This window comes from Pecten maximus, chromosome 8 (assembly GCF_902652985.1).
Source record: "Pecten maximus chromosome 8, xPecMax1.1, whole genome shotgun sequence".
In the NCBI taxonomy this organism is placed as follows: Eukaryota; Metazoa; Mollusca; class Bivalvia; order Pectinida; family Pectinidae; genus Pecten; species Pecten maximus.
Window position 1 is genome coordinate 18,230,049 of NC_047022.1, and position 18,895 is coordinate 18,248,943.

At 35.4% G+C, this 18,895-nt stretch overlaps 1 protein-coding gene across 2 annotated transcripts in view; it reads left to right on the forward strand.

Moving 5' to 3' along the window:
* Window positions 1-18,360, forward strand: part of LOC117332665 (kinase suppressor of Ras 1-like) — a 45,706-nt gene extending 27,346 nt beyond the window's left edge. For both annotated transcript variants that reach the window (XM_033891658.1, XM_033891659.1), the window contains exons 10-20: window positions 489-725; window positions 1,790-1,862; window positions 3,320-3,362; window positions 4,262-4,354; window positions 4,952-5,043; window positions 7,774-7,864; window positions 8,006-8,088; window positions 8,433-8,657; window positions 12,749-12,880; window positions 13,144-13,273; window positions 13,609-18,360. In XM_033891658.1, coding sequence (XP_033747549.1) covers window positions 489-725; window positions 1,790-1,862; window positions 3,320-3,362; window positions 4,262-4,354; window positions 4,952-5,043; window positions 7,774-7,864; window positions 8,006-8,088; window positions 8,433-8,657; window positions 12,749-12,880; window positions 13,144-13,273; window positions 13,609-13,767 — 1,358 coding nt within the window. In that variant the 3' untranslated portion in view covers window positions 13,768-18,360. The remainder of the gene's footprint in view (window positions 1-488; window positions 726-1,789; window positions 1,863-3,319; window positions 3,363-4,261; window positions 4,355-4,951; window positions 5,044-7,773; window positions 7,865-8,005; window positions 8,089-8,432; window positions 8,658-12,748; window positions 12,881-13,143; window positions 13,274-13,608) is intronic.
* The last annotated feature ends 535 nt before the right edge of the window (window positions 18,361-18,895 follow it).

Consider the following 18,895-nt stretch of genomic DNA (forward strand, 5'->3'; position numbering starts at 1 on the left):
TCTGGTCACCTGCCCAACCATGTAGGTTTTCCCTAGATACACCAATTTCTTTTCTTCCCACAGTAAGATATAACTTTTGTGAAATGAAGCTTGTAATATTCTTTCATTATGAATCAAATTTTACATAATGAAAGAGTGAACACTTCCATGTGGGCCAACAAGAATGATTCGCATATATTCATATATATAATTTATGTCACAATTGTTGTAATTATAGTTAATGGTAGTTAGCAGGTGATTTCTAAACAGAGATGGTCACTTCACCAGGATTTGCTATATTTTGAAGACGATACATATCTAGATAGAGTATTTATCTGACAATACCCGTTAAGCACATGCTTGTTATAAGCCCTATGTCTATTGCAGATCAGTAAAAATGTCAAGAAATGCTATTTTGTCGCCCTGTGTAATAAATCTGTTCTCTATTTTGAGAGAAGTCGATGTGCTATCTGTCTGCTATGTATGTATATGAATGTTACCTGATACAGGATCACCTGTCCAGACACGGAGAGATACAGATCCCTACTTAGATTCCTACCATGTAGATGGCCCAGGCCTGAAGCCAAACCGCTCTGTACCTGTGCTCAACTCAGACTCCAGTTCATCCTGCAACTCCAGCACAACATCTTCCCCCGCCCCATACATTAACTCTCCTGCAGGGCATATCGCCTCCCCTTCCCCGGGGCCCTCACCTCACAGAAAGCCCCAACAGTTTCATTATCCAGGTAAGTAGCAATGTTGTTGCGATATCTACATCGATAAGTTAAATTTGGTTACTTTATTATGCATGGACTCCTAGTTTGACTGTTTCAAAAATGCCGAAGTGAGCAACTTTGAAATGTTTTGTTTCTTATATCTCTGATAGTCTTATATATCTGTATATTGTTGGTACCCACGTAATCGGTCTCCACATAGCTCTGATCAATCTCCTAGGGACACTTGCACAAAAAATCTTGTATTCATGAATATTCATGAACCAAATCCAGTTATTTGACTGGTTCTGTTCAAAACAGTTTTTGACAAAATGTAACCAATCAGAATCATTGTTTTATGTTTTATCGGTTGTTTGGTTTATTTGGCAAGATGATGGCATGATAACAAACTAAATTGGGTGCATCCATCTTGGTATACAGTATCTATTTTCCAAGCATAGAAAAGCTTCATTGATCAGATTGCTTTTTGATTGTTCAATAAAAATATGACTTCATGTCGGATGGAAGGTTTTTGAGGTCAGTGCTCCCATGGGTCAAAGGAGTGAAAATGCAGTGAAGATTCTGTGGGGGCTGATGATAATCTCTATATATAGTGGTCTAATAGTAAAAACATCTTTTTTTATGCATCCCTAGTTGTCTAGTAAAATATTTCTTTCACTTCTCTAGTAGCTTTATTATATCTCTAGTAGTTAAAGTATCTACTTTGTAGTCTTTTACCTCTTTATTAGTCTCTTTTTCTGAAATCTTAGTCTATTCAAAATTTCCTCACTTTTGGCCTTTAGTTGAGTATTTGCCCCTGTTATGAATGCATTGGGTTTTGTCTCTTGGCCAAGACATACCAGAGTCTATAAAAATGGTAGATTCTACTTGCGCCTAACGCTTAGCATTTTAGGAGTGGGATGACCAGTTGTCAGTATAAAATAGCCGTGAGCTGTTGATAGGATGTTAAACAATAAAAACCAAACCTATTGTGTAATGACTTCAATTCCATTTTGTTCGGAAATAATTAACTGATTCAGACATTTTTCAGTATTAAGAATTTGTCTAATGCCATATGAACTGATGATTATTTTCAGATACCAAGCCAATAAAAGTAGATAAATCTACAGAAACAAATACCACTGAACCAGTGAAGATTAGTGTAACCACGTAAGTACTGGTTTCTATAAGTAATCATCACACAAATAAAGGTATTTATAAAGAACTAAAGATCGTGCTGTAAATCACTTGGATCTCACAAGTACTTTATTTCGCGAACTTACTTCTTCAGTTGTATACGCGAAAAACAGAATTTCACATACACTTAACTAAAAGTGTCATGCACTCCACAAGACTCCTATATTGGTTATATTGGATCACTTAGATTTAGCGAGTACTTTATTTCGAAGATTTATTTCTTCAGACATATTGGCGAATTAGCGAGTACTTTATTTCGCAGATTTATTTCTTCAGACATATTGGCGAATTAGCAAGTACTTTATTTCGCAGATTTATTTCGTCAGACATATTGGCGAATTAGCAAGTACTTTATTTCGCAGATTTATTTCGTCAGACATATTGGCGAATACATGATTTCGTGAAAACTTAACTATTAGAGTAATTGACTTCAGTCCGCAAGACTCCTATGTTGGTAACCGATAGCTTGGCAGCCATGCAGAGGTGTTATTTTCATACAAATAATTGTGATGGATTTTAATTTGCGATTGACTCTCCTTGCAAATTAACACAGATATAAATCCCATGCAAAATGTATAAAGTGATTTACAATAGATAGTGATAGTTTTCTACTTTCGAATCATTCCTGTCAAGAGGGTCACAGGTAAACTTGCCCTGTAGAGTTAACCTGTTGAGGAATTGGGGCTTGTGTGGCCATTTGATTAACAAATGGGTGATATATTTTTTGTTAGCTCACCTGGACCAAAGGTCCGGTGAGCTTATGCCATGGCGCGGCGTCGTCTGTCGTCCATCAACATTTGCATTAAATCGCTACTAGTCATAAAATACTTAGTGGATTTTAACCCAATTTGGTCAGAAATATCCTTGGGAGAAGGGGAATAGATTTTGCATAAAAGGTAACTCTGACTACCAAGGGGCCAAAGGGACGGGGCCCAATAAGTAAATTAGAGGCAATTCCTTTAAATCGTTACTAGTAATTAAGTTATGAATGGAATTTAACCCAATTTGGTCAGAAATATCCTTTGGGTAAGGGGAAAAGATACCCAATTTGGTCAGAAATATCCTTTGGGTAAGGGGAAAAGATTTGCATAAAAAGTGACTAACTCCCAAGGGGCCAAAGGGGCGGGGCCCAATATGTAAATTAGAGGTAATTCCTTTAAATCACTACTATTCATAGTTATGAATGGATTTAAACCCAATTTGGTCCGAAACATCCTTGGGGGAAGGGGAACAGATTTTGCATAAATGGTGACTCTGACCCCCAAGGGGTCAAATGGGCGGGGCCCAGTAGGGGAAATAGAGGTAATTCCTTTAAATCGCTACTAGTCATAAAGTTTTGAATGGATTTGAACCAAATTAAGTCAGAAATATTCTTGTGGGAAGGGGAACAGATTTTGCATAAATATACAATATAGTTTTTGTTTTTTCAGAGATACGAATACGTCGGATGATAGTAATAAAACCTTAGTAGATGTAAGTACTGTGTCATTACTTGATTTACTTCATAAAGTTCAGTTCAAAAAATCATTTCTGTCAAGTAAAACTGCAAAGATATGGTACATAATGATATTATTTATGTACAGTGTGTTTCTTCACTGAAGGGGATCTCACGAAAACTCCTATCAATTAAGTGGCCGAGGTGGCCGAGTGGTAAGGTGTCCAAACACTTTATCACTAGCCCTCCACATCTGGGTTGAGAGTTTGAAACCCACGTGGGGCAGTTGCCTGGTACTGATGGTGGTTTTTCTCTGGGTACTGTGGCTTTCCTCCACTTCCACCTCCAAAACCTGGCATGTCCTTAAATGACCCTGGCTGTTAATAGGACATTAAACAAAACAAACAAACCTATCAATTAATTGCAGCAAGATGTTTTAACAACTTTCCCAGTTGGAATTCATTTATTATTAACTTTTTTCACAAAGCATAGCATGTTTTAAAAAAAAAAGCAAAAAATTGTCAAGGGTTTAATTGAAATGCCCATAATTCAAAGATTGATTGATAGGTATATATCGAACCTCATGTAAGAGTTTGGCTGACTAGGGTTGAGATATCCCTGTCCACGGTACAGGCCCCTGTTTGATTATATTTCTCACATTCTTGAAAAAAATAACAAATTGTAAGTAGTTGTGAAACCTGTTCATCTCGCCATCATCAAAGTCCCATAAAATGTTCTTTGAATTTGATGACGTTATCAATTTGTGATATGATTAAAGTAAAACTACATAAAATGATGACATTATGCTATTGTAAGTGGCACCATATCAATTGCTAGCTGTCTTTCTGTACTCCTTGTGAGATTCCATCTCTAGCAACCACTGTATATGAATTATGTGAGAAAAAAGTATACATGTTGTGTACATGATGTTTTACAGAGTAACACATCGGACAAAACTCTGCTGGACAGGGTGGACTCCATGGACAGCCAAGATGACCCCTTAGGTCACAGCTGGAATAGGCAGAATAGTGTAAGTAAACTTAGGTCACAGCTGGAATAGACAGAATAGTGTAAGTAAATTAAGGTCACAGCTGGAATAGGCAGAATAGTGTAAGTAAACTTAGGTCACAGCTGGAATAGGCAGAATAGTGTAAGTAAATTTAGGTCACAGCTGGAATAGGCAGAATAGTGTAAGTAAACTTAGGTCACAGCTGGAATAGGCAGAATAGTGTAAGTAAACTTAGGTCACAGCCGAATGACAGAATTGTATACACTTCCTGTAATTGAAACATATTTTACCATTTGTTGGACTACTGTAGTAAAGGATGAAAAATTATTCAATTGTGCTCCATAAAATGTCATTAGAATCAGAAAATAAAATCTATTGATAAAACTCTATTTCAACATGATGGCTGGTTATATTAGTATCCTGGATATTTTCAGAGTAATTGGTTAAAATCTATATTTGTACTTCAGATAATGCATCTATAATGTAAAAAATTTGTTTATTTTAAACCACTGTAAGTTAACTTTTGAAATTTATGCTGCGTGACATGAAAAAAATATTAAGATTAGAAACTTTTGTCTGTGACAGGTTTTTGTATGTTATTTGTGTTTTTCTTTCCAGTTATCGGTTACATTAAAAGACTGGATTATTCCATTTGAGGAGGTGAAGTTAGGGGAACTAATAGGAACTGGGTCCTTTGGTGCTGTATATAGGTAAGTGTGAGAATCCCTCCATATTACCGTATATGATAATGGAATAAGATGCTCATATGACAGGTAATCTTGTTTCCCTTTGAAATTGATAATCATTTTTAGCTCACCTGGTCCGAAGGACCAAGGTGAGCTTATGCCATACCGTTGCGTCTGTCGTCCGTCCGTCCGTCAACAATTGACTTCTTCTTCATAACCACACATCAGAATTTGACCAAATTTGGTCAAAAGTATCCCTATGGGTAGGGGACTCAAAATTGTACAAATGATGGGGCTGACCCCCTGGGGGCCTCTGGGGCGGGGCCAAAGGGGGTCATTTTTGCGCTATTGATATAAACGACTTCTTCTCTGAAACCAAGCAATGGCTATCACTCATATTTGCCTGGTAGCATCACTATGGCTATCGCTCATATTTGCTTGGTAGCATCATTATGGGGTGGGGATTCAAAATTGTACAAATGATGGGGCTGACCCCCAGGGGCCTGAGGGGTGGGGCCGATTTTGGTCAATTTGGCTATATTGATATAAACAACTTCTTCTCTGAAACCGAGCAATGTCTGTCACTCATATTTGCCTTGTAGCATCACTATGGGGTTGGGATTCAAAATTGTACAAATGATGGGACTGACCCCCTGGGGGCCTCTGGGGCGGGGCCAAAAGGGGTTATTTTTGCGCTATTGATATAAACGACTTCTTCTCTGAAACCAAGCAATGGCTATCACTCATATTTGCCTGGTAGCATCACTATGGCTATCGCTCATATTTGCTTGGTAGCATCATTATGGGGTGGGGATTCAAAATTGTACAAATGATGGGGCTGACCCCCAGGGGCCTGAGGGGTGGGGCCGAATGTGGTCAATTTGGCTATATTGATATAAACGACTTCTTCTCTGAAACCGAGCAATGCCTGTCACTCATATTTGTCTTGTAGCATCACTATGGGGTTGGGATTCAAAATTGTACAAATGATGGGACTGACCCCCCCCCCCCCCCAGGGGCCTGAGTGGCAGGGCCAAATGTGGTCAATCGGGCTATATTCATATAATTGACTTCTTCTCTGGAACAAAACAATGGATATCTCTCATATTTTACTGGTAGCATTACCTTGGGGTAGGAATTTGAAATTGTACAAATGAAGGGACTGACCCCCTGGGGTCTGAGGGGTTGGGCCAAAAGGGGTCAATTTTACAGAATTGATATAAACGACTTCTGCTCTGAAACTAAGCAATGGATATCACTCATATTTGCCTGGTAGCATCCCTATGGGTTGGGGATTCAAAATTGTACAAAAGATGGGGCTGACTCCCAAGGGGTCTGAGGGGCGGGGCCAATTTGGCTCTCTTAATATAAACGACTTCTTCTCAGAAACCAAGCGTTGGATATCGCTCATATGCCTGGTACATCACTATGGGGTGGGGATTAAAAATTTTTACAAATGATGGAGCTGACAACCCCCCCCCCCCCACCCACCACCCACCCCCAGGGGCCTGAGGGGGGGGCCAAATGTTGTCAATTGGCTATATTAATATGTAGCGAACTGCTTCTCTGAAACCAAGCATGGATATTGTCATTTTGCATGGTAGGTGACCCCCCAGGGGCCTTTGGAAGGGGTCTTAGCTGATTAAAATTCTGTTGAAACTAAGCAGGAATTGGAATTGCTGGACCCCTTTAGGAGCATCTTATCAGGAAGGACACCCCCACTCCCCCCGGGGTGCAGAGGGCGGGTCAAAGGGGTCAATTGGTTTAAACAACTTCTTTTCTGAAATAAGCAATGGATATCACTCACATTTGTGTGGTAGCATCCCTATGGGGTTTTGCCAAAAGTTAATTTTATTTCATGGATTAATGCATTTTTTGACATTAAATCCTCACGTACCCATATAAAATCCCTATGATATATTGACATAGCAATACCAGTGACAAATATGCTTAATCATCATTCTTGTTTCATATCTCATGAAATCCAGGTGAGCGATACAGGCCCTCTGGGCCTCTTTTTTTTCCTCTTTTTTTTTCTTTGCTGGATTTATCAGCCAGGGTTGTTTTCGAGGGTGGGTCTCCTCGTAGTTGTTGGTGACTACCTCACTGAACAACATACAGGAGGCCTGTTGCATGCCATCCAGAAGAATAAGAGGAAAGTGCCTTGCCAAAGGACACAACCACATATTGATCAAACAATGATCAAAATAAAGCTTTACATAAAGACACTTGAAAAAGAATAAGACGATCTTTTGTTCCAGAAATGTATTTTGCTTTATCAATGACACCTACCTTGTTAATCTAGGTCAAATTTGGGTAGTCGATTCTTAAATGAGAAATATTGCGGTGACAAAAGAACAAGGCATATAAACATACATCCAACATGTCAAAGAATTAGAATATTTCCAAATGATATTGATGTCAAGTGTAAAACGTTCTCAGCCTTCATCAACCTGCTTCTTTGAAAATCACTTTTATTTGATTTTCCGTCAACAGTCAACTTTTGTTATAGAAATTGTGAAGTTAAGAACAAATCCTTTGCATATCAAATGAACCCAGACTTGTAAAAACCTAACTTTGGGGAAGCAGGGATGTTACTGCTGGAAATGAAAAGTTAAACAAAAGGGAAATCAAATAACAGAAGAACATTTTGAAATTTTTAATGAGAACATGTAAATCGTGTGTGTAACAAGTATATTGTTTTAGTAAATAAAGGCTTCTCAACATTTGATTTATATATTGTTTGTGTTCCAGGGGCCTGTGGCATGGAGATGTTGCCATTAAGATGTTAAATATAGACTCTGATATGGACACACAGGCGCAGATGTCAGAATTCAAACAAGAGGTAGGTTTTAACTACTCACTGGGGATTTTCTAATTGATCAATTTCATCTAGTTTTACTTTGTTTGGAAATTATTTTGATTTATCAATCCCATACTTGACAATGAAGTAAATGTGAAAATTGAATTTGATTGGCTGTTTCAGGTGGCTATGCTGATCAACAAGAGACATGATAACCTTATTTTATTTGCTGGAGCGTGTATGAAGCCTCCGGCTATCATAACTAGGTAAGAATCATGTGGTCATTGTAACATTAGCTTTAGAAATGTTCATCATCGGGCAAATCTGTCAGGCACTTGGTTCATTTGCATTGAAGCTTAACCTGTAGTCCTTTGTCAGGATTCCTATCCAAATTACATTCATATAAAGAGGGACATATTTTTACCTGAAAAGGACCCCATTTATAAAATTCCCAGCAAAAACCAAGGAAAGATTCATGTCACATACCTCCTTAACTTTGTATAGAGTTTTTGCATCACCTGATAAATTTCTTGTGAAATTCGAGAATTTCTTGTCTTAACAATTAAAAATATGGTTTTAAATAACAATTTTTTTTTCTTTTAATTTTCAGTTACTGTAGTGGTCAAACTCTGTTCAATTATGTGCGCAAGGAGAAGTTCCAGATGAACAGGACAATTATTATTGCATCCCAAATATTACAAGGGATGGGATTCTTACATGCAAGAGGGATCTTCCATAAGGACTTGAAATCAAAGAATATATTCTTGGAAAATGGCAAAGTTGTGATATCAGATTTCGGATTGTTCAACATTTCTCGGCTTTGTCATGGAAACAGGTTAGTGTCGTCATAGTTACAGTTGCTATGAGTTACAGTAGCATGGCAATGTCATGGGTAAAATTGTGAGCAGTCATCCAGTGGCCCACACCTGCCATAAATGTTTCTTTGGCAAATTACTGTGAACCAACTTATTTGTGAGTGCGATTGATTTTCACATATTTTGCAGGCGATTAAAATTCGAGAAAATTAATCACCTCAAAATAGTTTCAATCACAGGTACAGTTGGCCTTTTATGACTGCAAATCGTGAAATTACATTGCTTTGAAAGAGTTGTTGGGCATGAAAGGCATGAAAAATTAAGTTGCCATGAAAATATATTGGTTTACAATATTCTCAAGGTACTGCTTCAGATGCTTCAGTTACTAACTACGGTACAGGCATTGGTCCACTGTCACGCCATAATGAAGGACCAAGTGGGAGACCAAAAATTGTTACTTTCCTTTCAGCCTTTGCACCCATATCAATATTAACATTAATATAAGAAGTTGCTCTCAGCCCAGTTTCTCAAAATATATTAATAATAATTTACTAAGAAGATCGACCGGGGATATTGTAATGCTGCTGTCCCTCGGTCAATTTGTCTGTCCGCATCACCATTTCCAGACACTAACACAAGTTTGAGTAAAACTTCAAAAATCTTCTCTACTCTCAGATAAGGTGGAATCAAACACTCTACCCTGGGGTCTCACGTTTGCCCCTGGGGAGGGGGTAAACTTTACTATAGTTTATATAGGGAAGTCACATTTTTGACTATTATTTGTTGAATTTCTATAGGAATTCATTCTAACTTGGTTAACATTATCAGCTTGGGATGACAGTTTGATGGTATGTACATGTTGACCCTGACTGACCCCCAGGGGCTGATGGGCGGGGCCAAAAAGGGTCAAATTAACTGAAACTTTAAAGATCTTCTTCTTACAATCCAAATAAGGTAGAATTAAATACTCTTCTTAGATGGAAGGGTCTTGGGGTGCTTTACCATAATTGTGAATTTCCTGGCCCTGGGGTCTCACGCTTGCCCCATGGGAGGGGATAAACTTTACTGTAGTTATAGCGAAATCACATTTTTGACTATCATTTGTTTTATTTGTTTTGAAATTCATTCTAAATTTATTAACATTATCAGCATGGGATGACTGCTTAATGGTATGCACATGTTGGCCCTGTGACTGATCCCTTAGACTGATGGGTCTGGCCAAAAATTGTCAATTAAATTTACTGAAATATTTCAAATCTCAGGTGACCGTTAAGGCCAATGGGCCTCTTGTTTACATTCAGCTGCTCTCATCCCTGTACTATAAATTGAAATTTAGCTTAAGGATAATATTTTGTGTTCAAATAGACTAATCAAGCTCAAACTTCTTCACACAAACATATGTTGTGTCATATAATGCTTGGGATATCATTTTAGGTTGAAAGGTGAAAGGTCAAGGTCACTATTGTTTTAGATAGAAATTTGGTTTCCAGATACCATCAAGCTGTAACACACTGCTTTGTTATTAGAGTGCATGATTGGGATTTCTTTTGGGGTCAAAATGGTCAAAGGTCAAGATCACTGGTACTATAAATAGAAAATTAGTTTCTGACCAATAACTATAGTTTCTATGAAATGAACTCAAATTTCACACAGTGCTTTCCTACGGCCACATCTTGCTAGGGATTGCATCTTGTTGTTAAAGGTAAAAGGTCAAGGTCACTTAAGTTATTAATGGAAAATCTGTTGTTTTCACCATTTCTGCAGAATAATACATGTTCAAGTGAACTGATCATGATCAACTTCAAACTTCACACACATCTTTCTTATCAGAAGTGCTTTCTCATATTTCTTTTTCATTCAAAATATCAAATATAAGATATCAATTTTAATAATACTAAAATAGACAAAACAATTCCTGGACAATTAACCAATCGTGGGGGTTAAGTATCATTCAGTGTGATACATTGATTTATATTATAGGAAAAAATCTGGTAATCGAACCCCAATATTATACTTCGTCAATTGTATACTGAATGTGATGTTAAACTGATCCAAATACATTTAGTTGGAACTTTTCTTGTAAATAGGTCTGTACGAGAACTTTCTGAACAGCCTTCTTACTGTCAGGAATTAGCGAGCCACAGGTTTGTGTGACAAATGTATATTGGACCCTGCTGATGAGAGATTGTAGCAATCCTGTGGGCTTTTAGTGTCTATATATGCCTGTCTGTATATCTGTCACCTGGCTTAGAGCTTCATGTAAACTCTGGTGTCTATATAGGAACTATATACCGATACTCAAGGTATCTTGAATGCCCCTTCCTATCGAATCTCTGATACTGTACCTAATGTACTACAAAAACAGATGCAAATTATTGTGAAAAAAAAATCTATTTGATGATAAGTATTGTATCCAGTACAGCAAGTTATTTTAGGTTTCTTTAAATGATGTACTCAAATACTGACCATGCTTGATTCTGTCGGGTTTCACATTCTAAAGCCAGTTCTTGCACTCATTCAGCGGGAAATGCTTATGGACAGGCTTATACCTTGCAGGAGAGGGGAGACAATCAGTCAAATATCAAATTTTTTACCAACCTCTTAACAAGTTGACATCACAAGGTTGATAATATAATATCTACATATATTAGTTTTTGTCTATTATTGATATTTAATGAGAAAATCATTATTCTTATACAGCGTATGTTTCAGACTAGAAAAGGACGTCAGTCATATTGAGTGATATAATTGCTTAAAACTTATTTTCTCTATACTACAGTATATGCCTGCTGTCAATCTCAACTATTTACACTTAGTTAATGATATGCATGGATGTTAATCAAAGTGTTGATGATATGATATAGCAGATCAAGGTCTGAGATTGGCATGCACCTTTGGCATTTATTCAGTTTGCAAGACCATTCCTAAATTTTCCTTGAGGAAAATATATTCATACAAGTCAATTATAAATTGACTGGCGTATGGAAATGAGATGGAATTAAATTGCACAGTTTGTAATAATCCTTTCTTATTGGATGAAATATATAAAAATGTGATGAGATTACAAATAAATTGTATACATGTATATTATATCATGAGATTACATGAGATTACAGATAAATTGTATACATGTACATGTGACTCGTGAGAATTAAGATAAATTGTATACATGTATACATGAGATTACAGATAAATTGTATACATGTAAACATGAGATTACAGATAAATTGTATACATGTATATATGAGATTACAGATAAATTGTATACATGTACATTTGAGATTACAGATAAATTGTATACATGTATATGTGAGATTATAGATCAATTGTATACATGTATATTTGAGATTATAGATCAATTGTATACATGTATATGTGAGATTTAAGATAAATTGTATACATGTAAATATGAGATTACAACTAAACAGTATACATGTACATAAGAGATTACAGATAAATTGTATGCATATATTTTTTCTCCTCATCGGCATGCTTAATACCATAATGTATTTCATTTATACAGAAGGTGATACAGATAAAACAAAGTTGGGCAATATTTGCTATAACCGATTTTAATGGAAGCAAGATTTCACATTAAAATAAAAATTGATCTTACATGCGAAATGAAAAAATCTGACAAATTGCTTAAGCTTACCTTATAGTTTTCAGGGCAAAATTGAAATATTACGATTGCTAAATTAAAACATGTCATATGTAGAGTATATAATTATTATACCCATTAATGTACTGCCAATTTAGTTAAATAAGCCAGGTTTCTAAAGATATATTGGCAGTAAGCAACATTGCAAAAACATAGAGCTCGTTGTATTATAAAATGGACATTTTCTTGTATTACATGCTTCATATGTAAATATTAAGATTTTGCTGTGAGTTTACATTTGCCATTATTGCAAATATTTTTTATATAATAGCTTGTAAGTATCAATCTGCCGAAAAATATCCTATGTTTTGCAACAAAAGAAAAATTAAGTTATTATTCTTTACATTGACTAAAATAAACGGCTGTATATATACTTAAAGAAGATGGAGGTATTTTATGCTTAAAGAGAAACTGGTCTGGAGATTTGATTTATACTTTCTGACTTCCCAGGAAAGGAGAATGGCTGAACATCTCTCCCGGCTGGCTCGTGTATCTCTGTCCAGAAATCATTAAACGTCTCTATGCAGGAGGCAACAATAAGGACCTTCCATTCTCAGAAAAGTCAGATGTTTATGCATTTGGGTAAGTATTGTTATGTGTGTTCAATATTGAACAATTAAATATACATTATTTATTTATCATCCCGTTTCCATAATTCTGAGTGATGTTAAATCTTCCTTTATTAATCTGTCTCCATACTTGTGACTGATGTTAAACACCTCAAAATCTTCCTTTACCAATCTGTTACCATACTTCTGCATGATGAAAGTCTCTTTGAAACTTAAGATTGGCCATTCTGTGATGAAGAACACCTCTGAACCTCAGATATAAATTTTATATTTCAGGACGGTATGGTACGAGTTGATATGTGGGGAGTGGCCGTTCAAACACTATGCTCCCGAGTCGATCATCTGGCAAGTTGGACACGGGCTGAAACCTGCACTTGTCTGTATTGGGGCCTCCAAAGATGTGAAGGTAACTCAGATCCACAAGTTCACTGTTCTGTAAGGCTTTAATTTCAAAAAGGGGATTGATATATGACAGACAAGACTTGTCCATTGTTTATGAATCATTTTAGATCCATTATTTCACAGTCCTGTGATGTTGTGTTGATATTTTGATACTGACTATAAGAATGATAATGATGATGTTGTGTTGATATTTTGATACTGATAATAAAAATAATAATGATGATGTTGTGTTGATATTTTGATACAGACTATAGGTTGACATTGTGTTATTTTGATACTGACTTTAGGTTGATGTTGTGTTGATATTTTGATACTGACTATAGATGTTCTGCTATTCAGGATGTTTTGATGACATGCTGGGCGTATGACCGACAGGAACGACCTGACTTTAGTCGCCTATTAAAGTTAATGGAACGCCTACCTAAGAAACGCCTGGACCGTAGCCCCTCCCATCCTATACATCTATCGCGCAGTGCGGACCCAGTGTTCTCAACGTGAAGTGTACTCTACATGTCTTTCTCTCAATCATATACAAAATCATCCAAAATGGACGTGAACAGGGCCCAGACAACAGTGACCAAGTCACATCTCATCCAGAGATGGAATGCCACAGACAGTAGTTGTCTCCCCTGTTCAACCTGTGTTGATCTAGTGATGACTGTCGGTGGTCGTAGCGGTCACTCACAGGTCCAAACTTATATATCATTACCTGGAGCCTTGTGTAGGATCCTTCGTTATCATGTGATAGGGGTCACCTGACCCCACGTCTGTGACCTCCCGCAGGGCATTCCCGTGATGGGGTGGCACTCGATTCCTCATGACCTACAGCTGGTGTAGGTTTCTGTGTCATTACGTCAACATCCATATATCATGTTAACGGTTCTTTCATATATGTTGTGTAAACATTTGCGTTAACACATGTTATAATCTCTTTGTGTATTTTCATATTATCAACATGATTCTGTCCTGAAATCTGTTGTTCTCTAGAGGTCACAGCATCTGTTAACACAATGAATTGTGTCTACTTTTCGTGTCATCACTTGGTGATTTTATAACGTCAACATGAATGATGCATATTGGCACAGTGTTTACATATGTCAACATTGTTGTTACTGTAAATATATTCATTTTGGGGGTCTCAATTTTAGAGCATCACCATTTTTTTTTCCATTTTTTTTTTACAAATTAGCGCAATGATGACTTAGGGTATCCTCATTATTTGCTATATAGATAGCATATAGAAATTGTATGTTTTAGGGCAATACTCCCTGTGTGAAAAAAACCCGCTAAAATAGGACTACCACAAAATATATATGTTTGTAGTAACACTTTGTGCTTCATTTATAGATAACATGTTCACATCATGTAGTGTATCCATGTGTCAGATTTATAAGTCGTCTTCAGATGACAACACATGTGTTCATGATGTCGACATGTCCATCTTGATACAAGTTTTCGATGTGGACATATGTGAACATTTTGTGTAAAGAAATTGTGTCATGTTTTAACATTTGTTTTCATGGAGTTTACAGTAAAAACAATTAAGCACAACTTGTCTGTGCTATAAATTTAATATATATATAAGTTAACATTTTGTTTCGAAATGTCAACATTGTTAATTGTCAACATTTCAAAAATATTATGCATTTTGTTGAAGTGTTAACATTTAACATTATATATTGTTATTTTTAAAAATGTGTTAACGCATTGTTATAATTTTATCAACACAATTTCGACAATGTGTTAACTTATAACTGTTGAACTGTCATGTTCACACTTTGTGTTAATGCAATATGTAATGTTACATGTGTTCAGTTGTTAAGGTGTAAATTAGTTGACAGCATATGTGTGTATATAGAGGTACAAGTGTGTATATGGGGTACACATGTGCAGAAATATGGTACGTTTGTGTATATGAGAGTACAAGCATTTGCCTAATTTCTTGTGTATTGCCAGAAGGCTAAAAATTTAAAAGATTAATAAATCAAATACTTATGGCGACCTGGTGATGCAAGATACTGGGGTATATCTACTAGATATTTTTAGCCAAATAGAAATTAACCAATGAAAAAATCAATATGGTCATGACCCAGTGGTCCTTTGAGCGGACCGCAGCCCTGACAGAGAGTAGATAACTAAGGGAGGGAACCAGGCTAGCTATCTCATGATGTTTCAATATACAGAAATACAGTTATTTTGCTCTTTACAGGTTATTTTGGGCAATACATGAAAAATTATAGTATGGTTTATTGGGTACATGAAGAAATGTGTGTATATTGGGTAACATGTATATATAAGGTAAATGTGTATATGATGTACATGTGTGTGTATTTGAGGGTAAGTGTGTATATATTGGGTAACGTGTGTATATATGATTTATGTAAGTGTAGGATTAGATGTATTTATATTCTGAGTCAGTATGGTAATGAAGAGGATGTCCATGAAATGACCTGCTGTGATACAGGGTCTGAACAAATGTATGACTTTGTGAATGCAGACAACTACTGTACACACTTACTTATTATAAAGACTTAATATCAACATACGACTTTGTGTGAATGTTTGACAATTATTACGACTGCGTAGTTTAAAAGTATGTCAATCTTTGCGTAATTTTTGTGCAAATCTCCAACTTTTGTATGAATTTGTTTTGACTGTATGACTTTTATATATGTCACGCGTGTGACTCATTAAAAACGTGACTTTGTTTAAATGTGTGACTTAAGATGTAAATCTGACTGTTTAGTTGTATGACATCAGTAAACAACTTTGTAAAAATGTGTGAATTATAGATGAAACTTAATTATATGAATTTGTATAAATTTTTGACTTCTAAATCAAATTTATGACTTTGTTAAAAGTCATCTTTGCTAGCCAAGGGTGTTCAGTCGATATTCTCCTTAAAAGGAGAGTACCGCGTTGAACACCCTTGGCTATAGCAAAGACGTAAAAATGTGTGACTTCTTATAATACCCGACTTTGTGAAAATGTGCGACTTCTAAATTAAAGTTATAAATATATATATAAATGTGCAACTTATAACTTAAACTTATGACTGAATATAATTTTGTGACTTATAGATGCACGACTTTGTATAAATGTGAATATTAGTTGTAAATCTATAGTGTGTATATGTGTATCTATTAAAAGTGATGCAAATGTGCATATATGTGTTATGCAATTAGGTATAAGTGTTAAAGTGATTATATACTTAAAATTGTCGTATCACTCCACATTGTTTTTACAAACATTTACTTTATCATTAACTGTGTGTTATGAGATTTTAAATAATTGCAAAATATAGAAACGTGTAAAGACTTTGTATGCAAAGTTAAGAGTTTGTGTGATGTCATATAATATTGTGTATAATTACAATGTGCTTTACGTGTCGCAGTGTGGCGTTGTGTGAAGGATTTCAACTAAACCAATTCTAGTGTAATTTATACACCACAGCACTTTAACAACACACCTCAAACATGTTTAATGAATATTTTCGTTAAATTTTCAATATATATTGATGTACAATATGCAAAAACATATGAAATGGCCAGGACTAATATCAGTGGCCTTGTCTGTCTTTCCACCATACTTTGATTAGATTGGTTTTAAGTTTTATTCTTCCTTTGTAATAATTAATGGAAGAATTATTTTGCTTTTAAGTTGTTTCTGGGTGTAATGTAATGTCCTAAAGTTAATCATCTAATCAAAATTTGTCAACACTCAGTTTGAAGTTAACCTTCTGAGCCATGATTTTCTGACAGAAGATTTGGTTGAACCTAATTATATAATGATAATGAATATATTGCTATATCCCAGCACTATCTCAGAGTGGTTTATGAATTATTAATCATGGTTATCGGGACTTAAGCAACCAGCCAGTGTCTTTCTCAACTCTATGCGGAGCATACAGTCGGAGCTGCTAATAGCTCACACATACGATAAGTTCATTTACGTAACATTCTCAGCAATTTACCAAATATATAGTATATGATTGCTGGTACCCTGAAAGTCAAGAATATTGTACATATACCAGGTATGTCATCTGACATTTAGACGCTATTAATTTTCATGTTTAAGTGGCTTTAATCTTCATACTTTAATCTGAAGTGAAAATCCCAATTTGTTGGTAATACAGTTATGATTAAGTATTTATATATTATGGAACGCTACTTTTCTTTTGCTGCAGGTTTTGAGTAAAAGTCACAGATTTGTTTATTTGTAAACAAAGTTACAATGCATTACCTAAACATGGTAAAATGTAATATCATTCTGTATTTTTTTTTTCCCCCTCAATGTTTTTGAGTTGTGACATAAATGATATGGTAGCAATTTGCATACTTACTGACCAATCGCACAAAATAAAAAAATTAAATATATGATACTAAAAATTTTGTGTCCTGTACTTCACTAAAATATTACCAGGCCTTACAAAATGGGGTCCTACTATTAATCATTTGTTTGTGTTAATATATATATTTGTTGGTTAATTTTCACTTTAAACAATAGGTTTTAATTCTGTTATGACTAACAAATATATTTTCAATTTTACTCTTGATGGCAATATTTATTTTTAATCTAGAACATATTCATATAGTTCATATGGTCGTGACGCCGTTTTTATCTTTTAGCTTCTACCCTAAATTATACACAATGAAATTAAACAACATGGTAAATATTTTTATCGATCAAATACAAATCTGTGATATAATATCAGAATAATAACCAAGATTTTATCTAGAATATACAACAAGGGGTGGACAAATACATTGAAGGTGTCATTTCTGTATTCTTCCTCCTAGAAAAACTGATATTTTTCAACTTTTCAACAAAGATTGGGATAATTTGACCTATATACATGTAACCCTTAATATTTCCCATGTTTGTTGTTTTACTCCCAATCCATATCCAACAATTCCCCTTTTAAATATTGAATAATGAATCATAGATAGAAATTTTATGAAGTTTTAATGATGAAATCGGGCAAATTCTGAATTAGAAATGATAACTTTATTTATATTTATTTGCAGATTCTGTACAAATAACTGGATATATCACAGACACAACAAGACTTCCCCAGTATTTATATATCACAGACACAACACTTCCCCAGTATTTATATATCACAGACACAACAAGACTTCCCCAGTATTTATATATCACAGACACAACAAGACTTCTCCAGTATTTATATATCACAGACACAACAAGACTTCCCAGTATTTATATATCACAGACACAACAAGACTTCCCCAGTATTTATATATCACAGACACAAGACTTCCCCAGTATTTATATATCACAGACACAACAAGACTTCCCCAGTATTTATATATCACAGACAAAGACTTCCCCAGTATTTATATACCACAGACACAACAAGACTTCTCCAGTATTTATATATCACAGACACAAGACTTCCCCAGTATTTATATATCACAGACACAACAAGACTTCCCCAGTATTTATATATCACAGACACAAGACTTACCCAGTATTTATATATCACAGACACAACAAGACTTCCCCAGTATTTATATATCACAGACACAAGACTTCCCCAGTATTTATATACCACAGACACAATAAGACTTCCCCAGTATTTATATATCACAGACACAACAAGACT